Below are 19809 nucleotides of genomic sequence, written 5' to 3'. Positions count from 1 at the left end.
GAGATTGGTCCTGGATATTCATTGGAAGGACTGATGCTGAACCTGAAACTCCAATATTTTGGCCACCTGCTGAGAAGAACCAACTCATTGGAAAAGACCCTGATGCTGGGAAATATTGAAGTCAGGAGGAGAAGCGGACGACCCAGGATGAGTTGGATGGCAATCACTGACTCAATGAACATGAGTTTGAGTAAACTCCAGGAGTTGTTGTTGGACAGGGTGGCCTGGGGTGCTGCAGTTCATGGGGTCACAAAGAGTTTGACATGACTGAGTGACTGAACTGAACTGATTACTTACAAATCCAGTTTTGGTGATAGAATTACATCTGAGCTATTTAAAATACTAAAAGAAGTTCTTGTTAAAGTGTTGCACTCAATATGTCAGCAAATTTAAAAAACTCAGCAGTGGCCACAGTACTGTAAAAGGTCAGTTTTCATTCCCATCCCAAAGAAGCGTAGTGTCAAAGAATGTTCAAACTACAGTACAGTTGTGTTTATTTCACTTGATACTGAGGTTATGCTCAAAATCCTTCAAGTGAGGTTTCAACAGTATGTGAACAGAGAACTTCCAGATGTATAATCCAAATTTAGAAAGAGCAGAGAAACCTGAGATCAAATTGCCAACATTTGTTGGATCATAGAGAAATTTTCTAATGTTTCCAGTAAAACACCTACTTCTTCTTCACTGATTACACTAAAGCCTTTGACTATGTGGATAACAACAAACTGTGGAAAGTTCTTAAAGAGATGGGAATACCAGACCACCTTACCTGTTTCCTGAGAAACCTGTATGCTTGTCAAGAAGCAACAGTTAAAACTGAACATGGAATAAGTGACTGGTTCCAAACTGGGAATGGAGAATGTCAAGGTGACAAGTATACTGTCACCCTGTTTGTTTAATTTAAATTCAGAGTACATCATGCAAATGCCAGGGTAGATGAATCACAAGCTGGAATCAAGATTGCTAGGAGAAATATCAACAAGATATATCTTTATATAGATATATATATATAGCATATATAGTATATATAATATATATTATAGTATATATACTATAATATAATGTAATTGATATACTATTTGCAATATATGATATATATTCATATATATATATATATGTATTATATATATAGAATCTTCTTCATGAGAAAATTTTTGAGGGTTAATGAGAAATTTTCTGTCTTCATTTATTCATTATACTTATCATAATGTCATATACACAAAGTATTCAGTAAATATACTGCATCTTTCCTGAAAGAAAATAATGAAATAATTTTTCCTAGTTTACTCAAGTATTTTTTTAATTGATATATTAAATTATGAGCTTTAAGTAGCTTTCTGAAAAGAAACATTGTTCAAATAAATCTAGAAGTATTGAAAATGCTCCTTTGCAAAATCTATAGAATGTGAAACACCAAAAATGAATTCTAACGTAAAGATTGGAACTATGGACTTCGGGCAATAATGATGTGTCATTGTAGGTTCAGGGGGTATAACAAATGTACCCTTCTGAATGTTATGGTGGAGAACGCTGCCCATGGTCTTCTGTGTTTGTCCAGCATAAAAAATCCACTTGCAATGCAGGAGACGAGGGTTTGATCGCTGAGTCAGGATGATCCCCTGGAGGAGGAATGGCAACCCACTCCAGTATTCTTGCCTGGAAAAATCCCGTGGAGAGAGGAGCACATGGGATCCCAAAAAGTCAGACATGACTGGGACTGAGCGTGCATGCTGTCCATGTGCGGGGCAGGGGTACACTGGAGCTCTGTGTACTTTCTGCACAATCTATGGTGAATCTAAAAATGCCCTAAAAATGAAGTTTATTAAAAATTGTTAACTAGTAAATTATAGGCTTAAAGCCCAACATTCAGAAAACTAAGATCATGGCATCTGGTCCCATCACCTCATGGGAAATAAATGGGGAGACAGTGGAAACAGTGTCAGACTTTATTTTGGGGGGCTCCAAAATCACTGCAGATGGTGACTGCAGCCATGAAATTAAAAGACGCTTACTCCTTGGAAGGAAAGTTATGACCAACCTAGATAGCATATTAAAAAGCCGAGACATTACTTTGCCAACAAAGGTCCATCTGGCCAAGGCTATGGTTTTTCCAGTGGTCATGTATGGATGTGAGAGTTGGACTGTGAAGAAAGCTGAGCACCAAAAAATTGATGCTTTTGAACTGTGGTGTTGGAGAAGACTCTTGAGAGTCCCTTGGACTGCAAGATCAAACCAGTCCATCCTGGAGGAGATAGGTCCTGGGTGTTCATTGGAAGGACTGATGCTGAAGCTGAAACTCCAATACTTTGGCCACCTCATGTAAAGAGTTGACTCACTGGAAAAGACCCTGATCCTGGGAGGGATTGGGGGCAGGAGGAGAAGGGGACGACAGAGGATGAGATGGCTGGATGGCATCACTGACTTAATGGGCATGAGTTTGAGTAACTCCGGGAGTTTGTGATGGACAGGGAGGCCTGGCATGCTGCGATTCATGGGGTCGCAAAGAGTTGGACACGACTGAGTGACTGAACTGAACTGAGTTATAGGCATCATCACTATGTTAACAATTATAGGTAAACTAATCAAAAAGTTATAAAACTAAAAATTAAACAGATTTCACACACACACACACACACACACTATTATTATTATAAATAATAATAGTACTTCCCTGGTGGCTCAGACGGCAAAGCGTCTGTCTACAATGTGGGAGACCTGGGTTCGATCCCGGGGTTGGGAAGAAATAATAATAGGATATCTATTAATGAGGAAAGTCTAGCCATTAATAAAATTAAATAACAACTCAAATGCAATTTTTAAGTATTCCTATGTGATAGATATTTTATCAGTATAAATACATGAAGTTAAAAAATGCTCTATGTTTGCTTAAATATAAAGAAATACCTTATATTGATTAATCACTTTCACATATAGGATGTGTCTTGTTAGAATGGAAAAGTTCAAATAAACTTTGGGTTTTGAACATTAAAGTGTGAGTTAAAGAGGTAGATATGAAAATGTTCATGATGAAGGGGTGTTTAGCATAGTATTATTTCTGAGTTCCATGTAAAAATATGATTTCCACATACTCTTTCCATCATAATATTGAACTTATTCTTATAGGTAAATCTGAACCAATTTGAGAAAAAGACTGTAATACAAATTCAAAATTATATATAAAACTTACATGCTTTGTGAAATTTCTGCTTAACATCATGAATGGTAGATTTTTGTGTCACCTGAAAAATAGAGAGAGTGATTAAGAAAAAGTATTCATTTGTTTGCTTCATATTCATTTAATAAGAAAACATTTGTTTAATATGTTTAAAATATAAAATAAGTACAAAATGCCTAGCTTTTTTGTTTAGCTCTCTCGTCACTATATATCTGATGATTTTGAAACATTGCCTCTTTAAGGCTTTTGCCAAAGTTTTTTTTTTTCCCATTTATTTTTATTAGTTGCCAAAGTTTTGTATTTACATATAACAACAATAATGTAATGATGATGTCATCCAAATTATTTCAAAATTTATTTTTATTAATTTTCTCTGCCTGTGATATTCAGTTTCTGATTTCCAAATTGGTGGGATTATCAATTAAAACTATGAATTAATTCAAAAGAAATAAAGTAAAAGACTTATCAGAGGAATCCAGGGATATAAAATTTATTTACACAAACAAAAGAGATATTTACTTCAGAATATCATGTAGAAAAACAAAATATCACAAGCCTCATAAAATTTTCACCCCCCCATAGGACCACCAAAAATCTGTTAGATATATTTTTTGATTCTTTAAGGATATTATTATTTGGTCCTAATCTACAGAAATTAAATCTTTCCAATCTTAGGAAAGGGCTTCCAGGTGGCACAGTGATAAAGAATCCACCTGCCAATGCAGGAGATGCAAGAGACACAGGCTCTATTCCTGGGTCAGGAAAAGCATTTGGAGTAGAAAATGGCAACAACAACAAAAAAGGAGAAAAGTGTGGCAGAGGATGAGATAATTAGTTAGCATTACCAACTCAATGGACAAGAATTTGAGCAAACTCAGATAGTGAAGGAGAAGGAAGTCTGGGGTGTTGCAGTCACAAAGAGTTGGACATGACCTAGCAACTAAACAATAACTACAAAAATGTTAGAAAAGAGAATAAGGGAAAATGTTTCTTCATCTAAATAGGAAAATTCATTAGGATAAGAGTTTTATCAAAACACCTCAAACCATCACAGTACTTTCTGACTTTCTGACTCAGTCCCTAGCCAGCTTGCAAACTGAAATTCCCCTGCTTCTGATTTCTCATTGGCTTATGATAAACTCAACAATCCTTCAAGATCTGTGTCAAAGATATTTTCATGTTCATGCAAGTCAAATATATTTCCTTTCTCTAAACAAATATAGAATATTGTGTACATGGTTTATTTTAGTTTTTGCTACATTAAAATCTTCTCATGGCTATTTTGGGAGGATAACATGAAAAAATTAAAAAGTGTCCAAAAGGATGATACATAATAATATTAATATTCTAGGCAGTTGTTATTGAAATTATTGTATTTAATATTGCATTACAAATCAAAAGCATAACAAAGAATACATTTATTTTACTATATTTCATTACCTCCTGTAACCAAGTGTGACAAATCATTCAGGATTTTTTATTTCTTCTATGTTTATAGTTTAATAAACCAGAAAGTTTCAAGCACTGAAGAATGATATTTTTTCCATTTGTGTTATGCTTTAAATTCAAAAGAAACCTAAATGATTCTGTTAGTGTGAAATTTTAAGTTCTTCATATCATTGTCTTTTCTAAATGTTGGAAAATATTTGAAAATTTTAGAGAGGATAATATATATTTATATGCTTAAATATATCATGTCTTAATTTTGATTATTAAACTTTGATTTTTGAATTATATTTTTTTAAAGGTGATGGTTTGTTTTAACAATATTCACTCCATTATTTCGTTGTTATTTAATAACCATAAATAACATTAAATAACAAAGCACCATTATATGTTGCGGCCTCTGACAAATATGCCTAATATCCACGTACCATTGTCTAGAGTAATAAATATTTGTTCATCAGTCTTTTCAAGAGCCATCTATTTAAAAACATAATGATATATAATATAGTAATAATTTTCATGATTAACAACTCCTCAGGTAGGGTTCACTGTAGGCTCAGCTCCAGCTATTTGAGGGCACATAATACCCCATGTCCAAGGTCAGGGGTGGCGGCCGACACGAGCTATCCCACATCCAGGGTCAGGGGCGGCGGCCAAGAGGAGCAACCCCACATCCAAGGAGCAGCGGCTGCGCAGGGGCAGGAGGGCCGATGGGAGCTACTTCATGTTCAAGGTCAGGAGGGGCGACTTCGTCCAAGGTAAGGATCAGCGGCTGCACTTTACTTGAGCAGCCATGAAGAGATACCCCACATCCAAGGTAAGGGAAACCCAAGTAAGACGGTAGGTGTTACGAGAGGGCATCAGAGGGCAGACACACTACAACCATAATCACAGAAACTAGCCAATCTGATCACAGGACCACAGCCTTGTCTAACTCAATGAAACTAAACCATGCCGTGTGGGGCCACCCAAGATGGATGGGTCATGGTGGAGAGGTCTGACAAAATGTGGTCCACTGGAGAAGGGAATGGCAAACCACTTCAGTATTCTTGCCTTGAGAATCCCATGAACAGTATGAAAAGGCAAAATGATAGGATACTGAAAGAGGAACTCCCCAGGTCTGTAGGTGCCCAATATGCTACTGGAGATCAGTGGAGAAATAACTCCAGAAAGAATGAAAGGATGGAGCCAAAGCAAAAACAATACCCAGTTGTGGATGTGATTGGTGATAGAATCAAGGCCCGATGCTGTAAAGAGCAATATTGCATAGGATCCTGGAATGTTAGGTCCATGAATCAAGGCAAATTGGAAGTGGTCCAAATAGGAGATGGCAAGAGTGAATGTCAACATTCTAGGAATCAGCGATCTAAAATGGATTGGAATGGGTGAATTTAACTCAGATGACCATTATATCTACTACTGTTGGCAGGAATCCCTTAGGAGAAGTGGAGTAGCCATCATTGTCAACAAGAGTCCGAAATGCAGTACTTGGATGCGATCTCAAAAATGATAGAATGATCTCTGTTCGTTTCCAAGGCAAACCATTCAATATCACGGTAATCCAAGCCTATGCCCCAACCAGTAATGCTGAAGAAGCTGAGGTTGAACGGTTCTATGAAGACCTACAAGACCTTCTAGAACTAAGACCCAAAAAGGATGGCCTTTTCATTATAGGGGACTGGAATGCAAAAGTAGGAAGTCAAAGGAGTAACAGGCAAATTTGGCCTTGGAGTACGGAATGAAGCAGGGCAAAGGCTAATAGAGTTTTGCCAAGAGAACGCACTGGTCATAGCAAACACCCTCTTCCAACAACACAAGAGAAGACTCTACACATGGATATCACCAGATGGTCGACACTGAAATCAGATTGATTATATTCTTTGCAGCCAAAGGTGGAGATGCTCTATACAGTCAGCAAAAACAAGACCGGCAGCTGACTGTGGCTCAGATCATGAACTCCTTATTGCCAAATTCAGACTTAAATTGAAGAAAGTAGTGAAAACCACTAGATCATTCAGGTATGACCTAAATCAAATCCCTTATCACAGTGGAGGTGGGAAATAGATTTAAGGGACTAGATCTGTTAGACAGAGTGCCTGATGAACTATGGATGGAAGTTTGTGACATTGTACAGGAGACAGGGATCAAGACAATCCCCATGGAAAAGAAATGCAAGAAAGCATAATGGCTGTCTGAGGAGGCCTTATAAATAGCTGCAAAAAGAAGAGAAGTGAAACACAAAGAAGAGAAGGAAAGATATTCCCATTTGAATGCAGAGTTCCAAAGAATAGCAAGGAGAGATAAGAATGCCTTCCTCAGCGTTCAATGCAAGAAATATAGGAAAACAACAGAATGGGAAAGGCTAGAGATCTCTTCAAGAAAATTAGAGACACCAAGGGAACATTTCATGCAAAGATGGGTTCGATAAAGGACAGAAATGGTATGGACCTAAAAGAAGCAGACAATATTAAGAAGAGGTGGCAAGAATACACAGAAAACCTGTACAAAAAAAAAATCCTCATGACCCAGATAATCACGATGGTGTGATCACTTGCCTAGAGTCAGACATCCTGGAATGCAAAGTAAAGTGGGCCTTAGAAAGCATCACTACGAACAAAGCTAGTGGAGGTGATGGAATTCCAGTTGAGCTATTTCAAATCCTAAAGGATGATTCTGTGAAAGTGCTGCACTTAATATGCCAGAAAATTTGGAAAACTCAGCAGTGGTCACAGGACTGGGAAAGGTCAGTTTTCATTCCAATCCCAAAGAAAGGCAATGCCAAAGAAAGCTCAAACTACTGCACAATTGCACTCACGTCACATGCTAGTAAAGTAATGCTCAAAATTCTCCAAGGCAGGCTTCAGCAATACATGAACCACGAACTTCCAGGTGTTCAAGCTGGTTTTAGAGAAGGAACCAGAGGAACCAGAGATCAAATTGCCAACATCCTCTGGATCATTGATGAAGCAAGAGAGTTACAGAAAAACATCTATTTCTGCTTTATTGACTATGCCAAAGCCTTCAACTTTGTGGATCACAACAAACTGTGGGAAATTCTGAAAGAGATGCGAACACCAGATCATCTGACCTGCCTCTTGAGAAACCTGTATGCAGGTCAGGAAGCAACAGTTAGAGCTGGACATGGACCAACAGACTGGTTCCAAATAGGAAAAGGAGTACGTCAAGGCTGTATATTGTCACCCTGCTTATTCAACTTATATGCAGAGTACAACATGAGAAACGCTGGGCTGGAAGAAGCACAAGCTGGAATCAAGATTTCCAGGAGAAATATCAATAACCTCAGATATGCAGATGACACCACCCTTATGGCAGAAAGTGAAGAAGAACTAAAGATCCTCTTGATGAAAGTGAAAGAGGAGAGTGAAAAAGTTGGCTTAAAGCTCAACATTCAGAAAACTAAGATCCTGGCATCCAGTCCCATCACTTCATGGCAAATAGATGGGGAAACAGTGGAAACAGTGTCAGACTTTATTTTGGGGGGCTCCAAAATCACTGTAGATGGTGATTGCAGCCATGAAATTCAAAGACGCTTACTCCTTGGAAGGAAAGCTATGACCAGCCTAGACAGCATATTAAAAAGCAGAGGCATTACTTTACCAACAAAGGTATGTCTAGTCAAGGCTATGGTTTTTCCAATAGTCATGTATGAATGTGAGAGTTAGACTAAAAAGAAAGCTGAGCATTGAAGAATTTGGTGCTTTTGAAGTGTGGTGTTGGAGAAGACTCTTGAGAGTCCCTTGGACTGCAAGGACATCCAACCAGTGCATCCTAAAGGAAATCAGTCCTGAATGACTGATCCTGAAGCTGAAACTCCAAGGTTTTGGCCACCTAATGTACTTCCCTGGTGGCTCAGAGGTTAAAGCGTCTGCCTCCAATGCAGGAGATTCAGGTTCGATCCCTGGGTTGGGAAGATCCCCTGGAGAAGGAAATGGTAACCCACTCCAGTATTCTTGCCTGGAGAATCCGTGGATGGAGGAGCCTGGTAGGTTACAGTCCATGGGGTCGCAAAGAATCAGACACGACTGAGTGACTTCACTTTCACTAATAGGAAGATCTGACTTATTTGAAAAGACCTTGATTCCGGGGAAGACTGAAGGTAGGACAGGAAGGGGACGACAGAGGATGAGATAGTTGGATGGCATCACCTACTCAATGGATACGAATTTGAGTAAGCTCCGGGCATTGGTGATGGACAGAGAAACCTGGTGCGTTGCAGTCCATGGATTCACAAAATGTCAGATATGAGTGAACTACTAAAATGAACTGAAATGAATCTTGTGTATACATGCTAGTGGTACTAACATTCTATGAAATCCTTGAAGACAATTACTTGGTGCATTGTAGTTTGTGTTTCAACGTGTAGCATACCATATAGAATATAATAAAGTGTTAGGTCACTTTTGTTGAAGTGTAAAACAAAGCTATGAGCAAAAATTTGCATGAAAACAGAAGCCCCTTGACCTGAAACAAAAAATCTCTCACAAGTAGATTACTATGGAAAAACTATATGCTTTATTTTTCAACCCAGCTACAGTAAATGCCAATCTTCTAACTTGGCATATACACATTTTTGCCCCTGAATTTATAGACTTCCAAGACTAAAATTATGCTACCCTGAAAAAAACCTACTTGTGGAAAGTGGGTTATCATTTCAAGCTTTTCACAAAGTTTTAAATTTAATTTTTTTATTAAGCTACATTTAAATTTTGGTTGTTAAAAAAAAGCTGCTGACTTTGAATAAGTCTTTGAGAATTGCCCTTTTCTAGAACAATTTTAGTCAAATACAGCAGAAAAATATATGATTAACCATGAAATGATTCAGATAGTAAGTGTTGCTCAATTCACCAAAAAATTGTGCTTGGTCGACTCTTTCAGTACTTTAGTTGTATTCAGAGCATAAAAAGAGGAAACTATGATCATTAATAGAGCATATAAGACTTTCTGATTACTAAATAAATGCCTCTGTAGATTCATTAAGAATTTTTTTTCATAATAATTTCTACTTTAAGCCAGTTTAAACAACAGGGACCAACTATCTTTGCAATAATACATTCATTTTTGTAAATCACAATTAATTGTCCTGTTGGGATAAAAAAGTATTCTGTTATCTGAAATTCTAAAATTCTCTTCATCAATCTTTCTTTATAATCAGAGTGACTTAATCTTAAAATATTAAGTACACAAGGTAATTGATGTTTGTTAGTTGAACCAAAAATTTTTACCTAAATTTCAACTAATCATAGTTGAGTTTTGCGTCATCATTACTTTTTTCAACATTTAAGTTGATGGACTTAGGAAAATATTTTCACATTAAAGTGCAATTTAAGGTTTGCTTGAATTTCCCCCTTGTGAAAATACTGCAGTATTTTACAAAATAATATTTTTTAACTATTACTACTTTTTGAAACTTTGAAAGTGGCAATTCTTTTACTGTCTGGGCCACCAGGGAAGCTCTTTATATACGACAGTGGGTTATTTTTAAAAAGGTCTTGCAGTGCCAAAAAAAAAAAAAGTATATATACATATATGTATTTCAGATTTTATTATCATAGCAAATGGTTCTTTATATGTTACAATAGCACATTTTGTCAATTATTTTTAAAACATAAAAATAAGCATTAATATAGAAATTATTTAAAATTTTCACCATGGAAAGTTTCAAAAATATATTCTTCTGAATAATTTTCTTTTAAAAAAATACTTAGCTCCCAGTAAATTATGTGTAGATATAAATTTTACCTAGAATTATAGCCTAGATATTATGTATTTTCTCATTACATATACAAATATATCATATGTATAGTAAATATAAGAGTAGAAAGAAAATTATGGTTGAAAATATGACTTTGAGTATCTGATTTTACTCTATATAACAATTATATGATTATAACATTGCAGACATAAATGCAGTGTCAATAACCACTCCAAAACTAACATCTAATTTTTGTAATCCTTCAATAAAATTAAATATCCTTTAGTGACTAGAATATTCATTTATAGTGTCCATTACCAAGCCATTTCATTTCTATTTAATATGAAAATAAGTCTTTATATATTATGTACTGAACAAAGGGCTATTTCTACACATTCTTTTCTGCCTTATAGCTTGATATTCTAACATATGGAAAATATGAAAGATAGTGTAAAATAGCAACTAGAGTTTGATGCCCCATGAAAATACAAAAAATAAATAAATAGAAAGAAGTGTTTCATTTTATCAAATTAGAAAATATTGTGTTGGATTTTAAAACCACAGTTTTCCATGATGAATAGACTTTCTCAAATATTTTTTAGAATATATGTTTTATTACCTAAGTGAGAATATTTTAGGACTAAAGGAAACCATAAAGACAAAAGAATTATAAGCATATTTATGAAATTAATGTTTATGATTATTTCTTGAATAATTGATTATGCTTTCCTATTGCAAGTTTGTGAAGTCAAAATAATCCTTGCACTCAGGGAAGTTTGCACTTAACATTGTATTACTGAAATATACATGTAAATCCATGGCTGATTCATATCAATGTATGACAAACCCACTGGAAAAAAAAAATAATAATAATAATAAAAAAAAAAAGAAAAAATAAAAATAAATAAATAAATAAATAAATAAAAATAAAGGGCTCATGTGTCAAAGGAAGCCTAAATCATGTGTAAATGAAGTGGTTTCTCCATACATATTGGAAGACTTTTTCAAATAAAATAGTTATCTCCTATGAGAAAATTAAATAATAATTTAAAAAATCTATTATAAAAGCTAGTGATCAAGTGGCAATTATATTCATTTCCAAATAATCAACACATATCACTAATGAAAATTAACTATATGAAGAAAACATTTAGCAAATGATCGATATTCTGTTACTTACTGATTAATTATTCAGCCCCATAATCATAGGAAAGAAACTATATATATATAGATAGGTATATGCATTATCCAAATTAATTTATATTTATTTCTTTGACAAAGGTTATTTTTCCATAAATACAAAAATTCTACATCAATATGCAGAAGAATTGATGTTTTTGAACTATGGTATTGGAGAAGACTTTTGAGAGTCCCTTGGACTGCAAGGAAATCTAATCAGTCCATCCTAAGGGAGATCAGTCCTGGGTGTTCATTGGAAGGACTGATGCTGAACCTGAAACTCCAATACTTTGGTCACCTGATGCAAAGAGCTGACTCATTTGAAAAGACCCTGATGCTGGGAAAGATTGAGGGCAGGAGGAGAAGGGGACCACAGAGGTTGAAATGGACATGAGTTTGAGTAAACTCCGGGAGTTGGTGATGGACAGGGAGGCCTGGTGTGCTGTGGTTCATGGGGTCACAAAGAGTCGGACAGAACTGAGCGACTGAACTGACCTGAACTGAACTACAGTTCATCAAACGTAAATTCAAATAAAACTAAAGGGGAAATAAAATGTCTATATGATATATTTTAAATCTAGTTTGAATTTTCTTTATTACAATCTGAAATGTTTCAGGGCCACATTTAAGTGATATAATTGCCTAATAATTATCAGAGTAAAATTCTTGGAAACAGTAAGGATTTATGTGCTTAGTCACTCAGTCGTGTCTGACTCTTTGTGACCCCATGAACTGTAGCCTGCCCGACGCCTCAGTCCATGAGGATTCTTCAGTCAAGAATATTGGAGTGGGTTGCCATGCCCTCTTCCATGGGGCCTTGACAACCCAGGGATCAAACCCAGGTATTCCACATTGCAGGCAGATTCTTTACCTTCTGAGCCACCAGGGAAGCCCAAGGATTTACAGTCTTTCAAAAAAATTTTGATAAAATATAGTTGGTTATCAGTTTTTGATTTGCAGTGACAATGACAAAGACATTTACCAAAGTTGCTTAGCCTTTAGTTGTAAAAGGAAAAGATGATGTTTATGAATACTTATGAATACTTTAATAAGTATTGCCATGAAATGTACATTGAATAAAGTCTTAAATATAGTGAAAATACCAACGGAAGTGATAAGTAATAATGAGTCCAGCATTAGAAGTATCAGTCTGTGTTGTTTATATGTATATATGCTATTTATTGGTAATAAAAGTACACATTATTCTCTACTATTGTGCTGTGTTAAGAACAACGACAACATTTTGCAAGTCCTCCCATCAAGAAGTAGAATTATTGCCCTCAATGTTAAATTTAAGCCAGCCTTGCTATTTGCTTTAACCAAAAGCATGTGTTGAAAGTGAGACTGTGCAAGTCATGAAGCTACGATTCAAGAGGCCATGTATTTTCCATTCTTTCTGCTAACACCCTGATCAGCACCTTGTAACAGATCCTAAGTTAACTTCCCCTCTGATGACAGACACATGGCCCTGTTGCACCTTTTCCTAGAGCTCACTCCCAGATCAGTCACCTAGCTTCCTGGCAGTGAGCTGCAAGTCTTTGCCAGCCCAGCAGACATCATCAGAACTGTTGAACAGCTGTATGCTACACTCCCAAACAGAATAATGAGGTAAATAAATGGCTTTTGCATTGCTAAGTTTTAGACTATTTGCTCTCCAGTGTTAAAGAGCTATTAAAAACATTAATCATGTAAGAGGACAAGGAAAAGAAATACATAGCTCAATTATTTCATTGTATAGGTTACAGACATTTAGAAGAGTGATGTTTACTTTTTACAAGTTTATATCAGGTTTGTAAATCAACTGAGATATTAACTCTGCTGTATATATATATATTTTTTTGCTTTTTTTCTACTGACGATGTTAAAGAGACATGTAGATTAATTTTTAAAAATACACTTAACAGTCAAATTCGATATACAAAAAATGAAAGTAATATGGTACCACTGTGAAGTATGCCATGTGTTTGTTTTAATAATAAATCTGAAACTATTCTTGACTCCCATAAATATTTAACCTTAATATTTAAGATTATTTGCTTTTGAAAGCTGCACAAGGCACTAAAACTGAATTTCAGCAAAAGCTAAAGCAACATAATACCAGAAGCAATAACAAAAACAAAACAAAAAATGTATAATGCATAATATCTTAAGATGTGAGATATATTACCTTGAGATTCAAGGAAATCCCCATTTTAAGATTAATAGTATCTCTTGGAAAATGAGTCATTATGGGTAAGCTCATTTCTGAAAGCATAGGAGTTCATCTACTTCTTTAAACATCAAATATGTGAATCTATCCAGTTTGAATACTTTTATTCCTAAATATATTATATTTACTGCCATTTCAAAAGGAAATGGAAATCTTCGGTGAATTAGTTATGTTTAGCAAATATTTGTTGTATTCTTCATTTTCACTTCTTTAGAAAGTGATGTTTGTTGTGTTGGACTTGGCTCTTTGACTTGCTTTGGACAATGGACTGTGGAAGAACTGGACGGTGTCAATTTCGAACATTAGAAATCACCCCATTTATGTCACTTTTATAGCAATTAAAACTAAGACACCCCCTCTCTGTTCACTCTACTTGGAAATAATGATAACAACAGTTGCTTCATCAGCCTGGTTTTGTGGAACGGAGAGCTCAGAGCACAGTCGTAGCTCATCCAGGTTGGCATGCCATGAGTGAGGATGAAATCTTCATTACTGTCTATTATTGGTTATTTGGAGTCATTGCTTAGTCTGGACTGAAAATTGCTCTATATACATTCAAAAAGTGGCGTGAATGTCTTTTAGATAACTAGATTAAACCTACTGGTATGGAAGGACATTATATCTTATAACCTTGATAGATAGATAGATAGATAGATAGATAGATAGATGTTTCCAAAACATCAAAAGTCACTTCACATTTTGAAGTGATTGTCATAAATGTCTTAATGACTACACAAGTTTTATACTACATTTTTTAAAATATAAAGAATGTGAAATGAGTTTCAAGCAAAAATAATTAGGGAGGAAACCTATCTTTAGAAAGTTAACATTAGTAATTAATTCTTTGACATTAAACTACAGAGATAGCTGCTACAAATTTTTCTGCATCATTGGCTCACTATAAATGCAACTCATAAATGCTACTATAGAATGCTGGCCACTGAAAGTAATCACATTACTTTTCAAATTTCAGTGTGTATTGCATGTTCAAGGACCAATTTATCTACAACAATTAAACAAATTCATAGTTTATTTCATTTTAGAACAATGAAAAATTTATTGTTTAATGTGCCCTGAAAATCTGAAAAATGTTTGATGATTAAAGAATCATGAAGTTTCAACACCTTCATTACATCACATTATATTACATCCTGGGTAAAGATAAGACATTCTTTTATCTGGAAAGCTGGTCTAATGCATTCTCATGACTTCTAACGCCAAATATTTTCCTAATCCTCAGAGGTATATCTCCCACATATCTTGGTTCATAGCTGCAAATTTACATGCACAATTGAATATATAACACATCTACATGGATGTCTGACAGTGATCATAATTTTAAGCATCCAGAACTGAATGCTATGTCGGTTAAGCCAAAAACTATTTCTACCCTAATGACACCAATATTCAAATGGTCTTTCAAACAAAAAATACTTTTATAAACCATGAATTTTCAACTTCATTATCTGAGAAATCACAGAGTTCTATTGATCCAAACTACTCTATTGATGGTTTAGAATCATCCCCTTCTGCTGACTATTACAGTTATTATCATCTACTATAAATGTATTCAGTTCAGTGTCTCAGTCGTGTCTGACTCTTTGCGACCCCACGAATCGCAGCACCCCAGGCCTCCCTGTCCATCACAACCTCCCGGAGTCCACTCAAACTCATGCCCATAGAGTCAGTGAGGCCATCCAGCCATCTCATCCTCTGTCGTCCCCTTCTCCTCCTGCCCTCAATCTCTCCCAGCATCAGGGTCTTTTCAAATGAGTCAACTCTTTTCATGAAGTGGCCAAAGTATTGGAGTTTCCGCTTCAGCATCAGTCCTTCCAATGAACACCCAGGACTGATCTCCTTTAGGAAGGACTGGTTGGATCTCCTTGCAGTCCAATGGACTCTCAAGAGTCTTCTCCAACACCACACTTCAAAAGCATCAATTCTTCGGCACTCAGCTTTCTTCACAGTCCAAATCTCACATCCATACATGACCACTGGAAAAACCATAGCCTTGGCCAGATGGTCCTCTGTTGGCAAAGTAATGTCTCTGCTTTTTTAATATAGGTTGGTCGTAAGTTTCCTTCCAAGGAGTAAGTGTCTTTTAATTTCATGGCTACAATCACCATCTGCAGTGATTTTGGAGCCCACCAAAATAAAGTCTGACACTGTTTCCACTGTTTCCCCATCTATTTCCCGTGAGGTGATGGGACCAGATGCCATGATCTTAGTTTTCCGAATGTTGAGCTTTAAGCCAACTTTTTCACTCTCCTCTTTCACTTTCATCAAGAGGCTTTTAGTTCCTATTCACTTTCTGCCATAAGGGTGGTGTCATCTGCATATCTGAGGTTATTGATATTTCTTCTGGCAATCTTGATTCCAGCTTGTGCTTCTTCCAGCCCAGCGTTTCTCATGATGTTAATATATTAGGTACTTATTAAACATTCACTGAAGAAATTAATGTCCCATGGATAAGTTGAATATCAATTTGTTGAATTATATGTATAATAAAATATAATATTTTTAACTTTTTTACAGTTTTGTGCATGTGTTTATTAAAATATTTTATTTAAATTTTTCTTGGGCTTATTGATGTATAATTGGCAAGTTAAATAATAAGATATTTAAAATGTATAACATGATTTGATATACACATATGTTATTAAAAGATTTCACCCATAAATTAAATAAAACATCCATTATCTTACATATTTACCATTTTGTTTTGTTTTGGGTGAGAACACTTAAATTCTACTCTCAGCAAATTTCAATTATACCATACGATAATATCAGCTATAGTCGTTATGCTGTACAATAGATCCTCTGGCCTTATTCCACTAATAACTGAAAGTTCATACTCTATTAACAATCTCTCTTTATTTCTCCCAACTCCCAGCCACCAGCAATCACTGTTCTATTCTGTTTCTGAGTTCAACTTAAATTTATTTTTTTAACATATAAGTGATACTATGCAATATTTACCTTTCCTATTTGATTTATCTCACTTAACATTATGACCTTCAGTTTCACCCATGTTGTTACAAATGACAAAATTTCCTTCTTTTTAAAGGCTAAATAATATCTCACTGAATATATATAATGCAGATGTGTGTGTGTGTGTGTGTGTGTGTGTGTGTATTCACCTGTAGATAGACACCAGTTATTTCCATATTTCAGCTTTTCTAAATAATGGGAGTACAGATATCTCTGAGAGAATGATTTCACTTCCTTTGTTATATACCAAAAGTTTGATTTTTGTATTATATAGTAATTCCCTTTTAAAGTTCTTGAGAAATATCCATACTGTTATCCATAGTGTCTGTATCAATTTACATTACCAACAAATAATTCACAAGGGTTCTCCTTTATTCCCATCTTGGCCAACATGTTATGTCTTGTTTTTTGATGATGGATATTATAATAGGTATGAGATAATGTCTCATTGTGGTTTTGATTTTCATCTGCCTGATGACTAGTGATTTCAAGAATCATTTCATGGACCTGTTGGCCATCTGAATGTCTTTGGAAAGAAAAGTCTATTTAAGTCTTTCATTTATTTTAAAGTTGGGTTATTTATTCTTTTGCTACTGAGGTGCATGAGTTTCTTATATCTTTTGGATATTGTTTCCTATTGCATATGTAGTTTGCAAAATTTTCTCCCGTCTTATAGGTTGTCTTATCACTTTCTGATGGTTTCCTTTACTATGCAGCAAGCTTTAGTTTGATGTAGTCCTGTCTTACTGCAATCTTACTGTTTTAAATAGAAGAGGAAACATTACACATTTGTTGTTGTTCAGTGACTAAGTTGTGTCACATCCTTTGCAACCCCATGAACTGCAACACTCCAGGCACCCCTGTACTTCACAATCTCCTGGAGTTTGCTAAGATTCATGTACGTTGAGTTGCTGATGCAGCTGCCCCCCTTCTCTTTTTGCCTTCCGTCTTTCCCAGTGTCAGAGTATTTTTCAGTGAGCCAGCTCTTCACAGCAGGTGCCCAAAATATTGGAGTTTCAGCTTCAACATCAGTCCTGCCAATGAATATTTAGGGTTGATTTTCTTTAGGATTGACTGGTTTGATCTCCTTGTGATCCAAGGGTCTTTCAAAATCTTCTCCAGCACCAAAATTCAAAAGCATTAATTCTTCAGCACTCAGCCTTCTTTCTGATTCAACTCTCAAATCTGTACATAACTACTGGAAAAATCATAGTTTTGACTATATAGAACCTTGTCAGTAAAGTGATGTCTTTGCCTTTTAATATGCTGTCTAGGTTTGTCATAGCTTTCCTTCCAAGGAGCAAGTGTCATTTTAATTTCACTGCTGCAGTCACCATTGGCAGTGATTTTTGCAGCTGAAGACAAGAAAATCTGTCACTGCTTCCACTTTTTCCCCTTTAATTTACCATGAAGTGATGGGATCAGATGCCATGATCTTAGTTTTTTATAATGTTGATTTTAAAGCCAGCTTTTTCTTCTTCTCTTTCACCCTCATCAAGAGGCTCTTTAGTTTCTCTTCACTTTCTGCCATCAGAGTGGTATCATCTGCATATGTGAGGTTGTTGATATTTCTCCCGAACCTTGATTCCAGTCTGTGGTTCATCCAACCCAACATTTCACATGACATATTCTGTATATAAATTAAATAAGCACAGTGACAATATGCAGCCTTGTCATACTTCTTTGCCACTTCCGAAACAGTCCATTGTTCCATGTGTGGTTCTAACTGCTGCTTCTTGACTCGCATACAGGTTTCTCAGGAGACAGGTAAGATGGTCTGGTATTCCCATCTCTTAAAAATTTTTATACAGTTTGTTGTTATCTGCATAGTCAAAGGCTTTCATGTACTCAATGAAGCAGATATTTTTCTATAATCCCCTTGTTTTCTCTATGATCCAACAAATGTTGGCAATTTGATCTCTAGTTCCTCTGTCTTTTCTAAATCCAGTTTGTATATCTCTGGAAATTCTCAGTTTACATGCTGCTGAAGCCTATTTTGAGGGATTTTGAGTAGAACCTTACTAGCATATGAAATAAGAGCAATTTTACAGTAATTTGAATGTTATTTTGCATTGCCCTTCTTTGGGATTGGAATGATAACTGACCTTTTCCAGTCCTGTGGCCACTGTTTTCCTAGTTTGCTAACATATTGAGTGCAGCACTTTAGCAGTGTCATCTTTTAGGAGTTGAAATAGTTCAGCTCTAATTCTATCACCTTCACTAGCTTTGCTCATGGTAAATCTTCCTAAGGCCAGTTTGACTTCACACTGCAGGATGTCTGGCTCTCGGTGGGTAACAACACTGTGGTGGCCATCCAAGTCATTAAGGCCTTTTGGTATCATTCTTCTGTGTACTTTTGCCACGTCTTCCTAATCTCTTCTGCTCTGAGGCCCTTACTGTTTCTGTCCTTTATTGTACCCATTCTTGAATGAAATATTCCTGTGATATCTCCAGTTTTATTAAAGAGATTCAAGTTTAATGGAATACACCTGTCAGAATATTCTAGTTTGTGTTGCAGTTTTAAAGCATATGTGCTATGTTTTCACATGCACTACATGTATATCACAGGCTGACTGAAGGAACTACCCTGCATTTTTCTCAATCTAGGCTTTTCATTGACGTAACAGACATCACATGGAACACTGCTTGTTTCCAAGGCAGAAGTTAGAGGGCAGAAATTGTGTGAAATTATATTAGGTTCTTAAAGCTTCCCTCAGGAAATAAATATACATTTTCCACTCATTTCACAGCACCAAATACATTATTTCAAAAAGATAGGCAAGTTTAATTTTACCATGTCTGTGTGTGAAAACCAGAAAAAATCTTAATCAATAACACTAATATTTACCATCTGATCAAATATTTGTTCCCCTAGCCTTTACTCATGTTGTATGTTTTCAAAATATAACACCAGGTCCTCATGAAAACAGTGAAAAGTTCCTTTCAGTTATGGTATAAATCTCAAAGTCCGAGATGTTTGAATGATGTGAAGGATTGTATACCTATTCCATCCAGAAAGCTGTGAACTAAATGACAAGGTGTCTGATCTCAAAGAGCCCACTTCCTCCCCATGGGTGTTGCAAAACCAAAAGTGAT

At 35.7% G+C, this 19809-nt stretch overlaps 1 protein-coding gene and 1 non-coding gene across 2 annotated transcripts in view; one reads left to right on the top strand and one right to left on the bottom strand.

The window, feature by feature from the left end:
- Positions 1 to 19809, bottom strand: part of TECRL (trans-2,3-enoyl-CoA reductase like) — a 140672-nt gene that overhangs the window by 95625 nt on the left and 25238 nt on the right. Inside the window, exon 2 of the mRNA XM_043906645.1 lies at positions 3188 to 3239. Within this exon, the coding sequence (XP_043762580.1) occupies positions 3188 to 3239 (52 nt within the window). The remainder of the gene's footprint in view (positions 1 to 3187; positions 3240 to 19809) is intronic.
- TRNAW-CCA lies at positions 8481 to 8552 on the top strand. The gene has a single exon. It is a non-coding gene; the product is annotated as a tRNA-Trp (tRNA).

This window comes from Cervus elaphus, chromosome 6 (genome assembly GCF_910594005.1).
Source record: "Cervus elaphus chromosome 6, mCerEla1.1, whole genome shotgun sequence".
Taxonomy (NCBI): Eukaryota; Metazoa; Chordata; class Mammalia; order Artiodactyla; family Cervidae; genus Cervus; species Cervus elaphus.
Note: the sequence above shows the minus strand (reverse complement) of the source record. Positions and strands in the feature narration are given on the sequence as shown.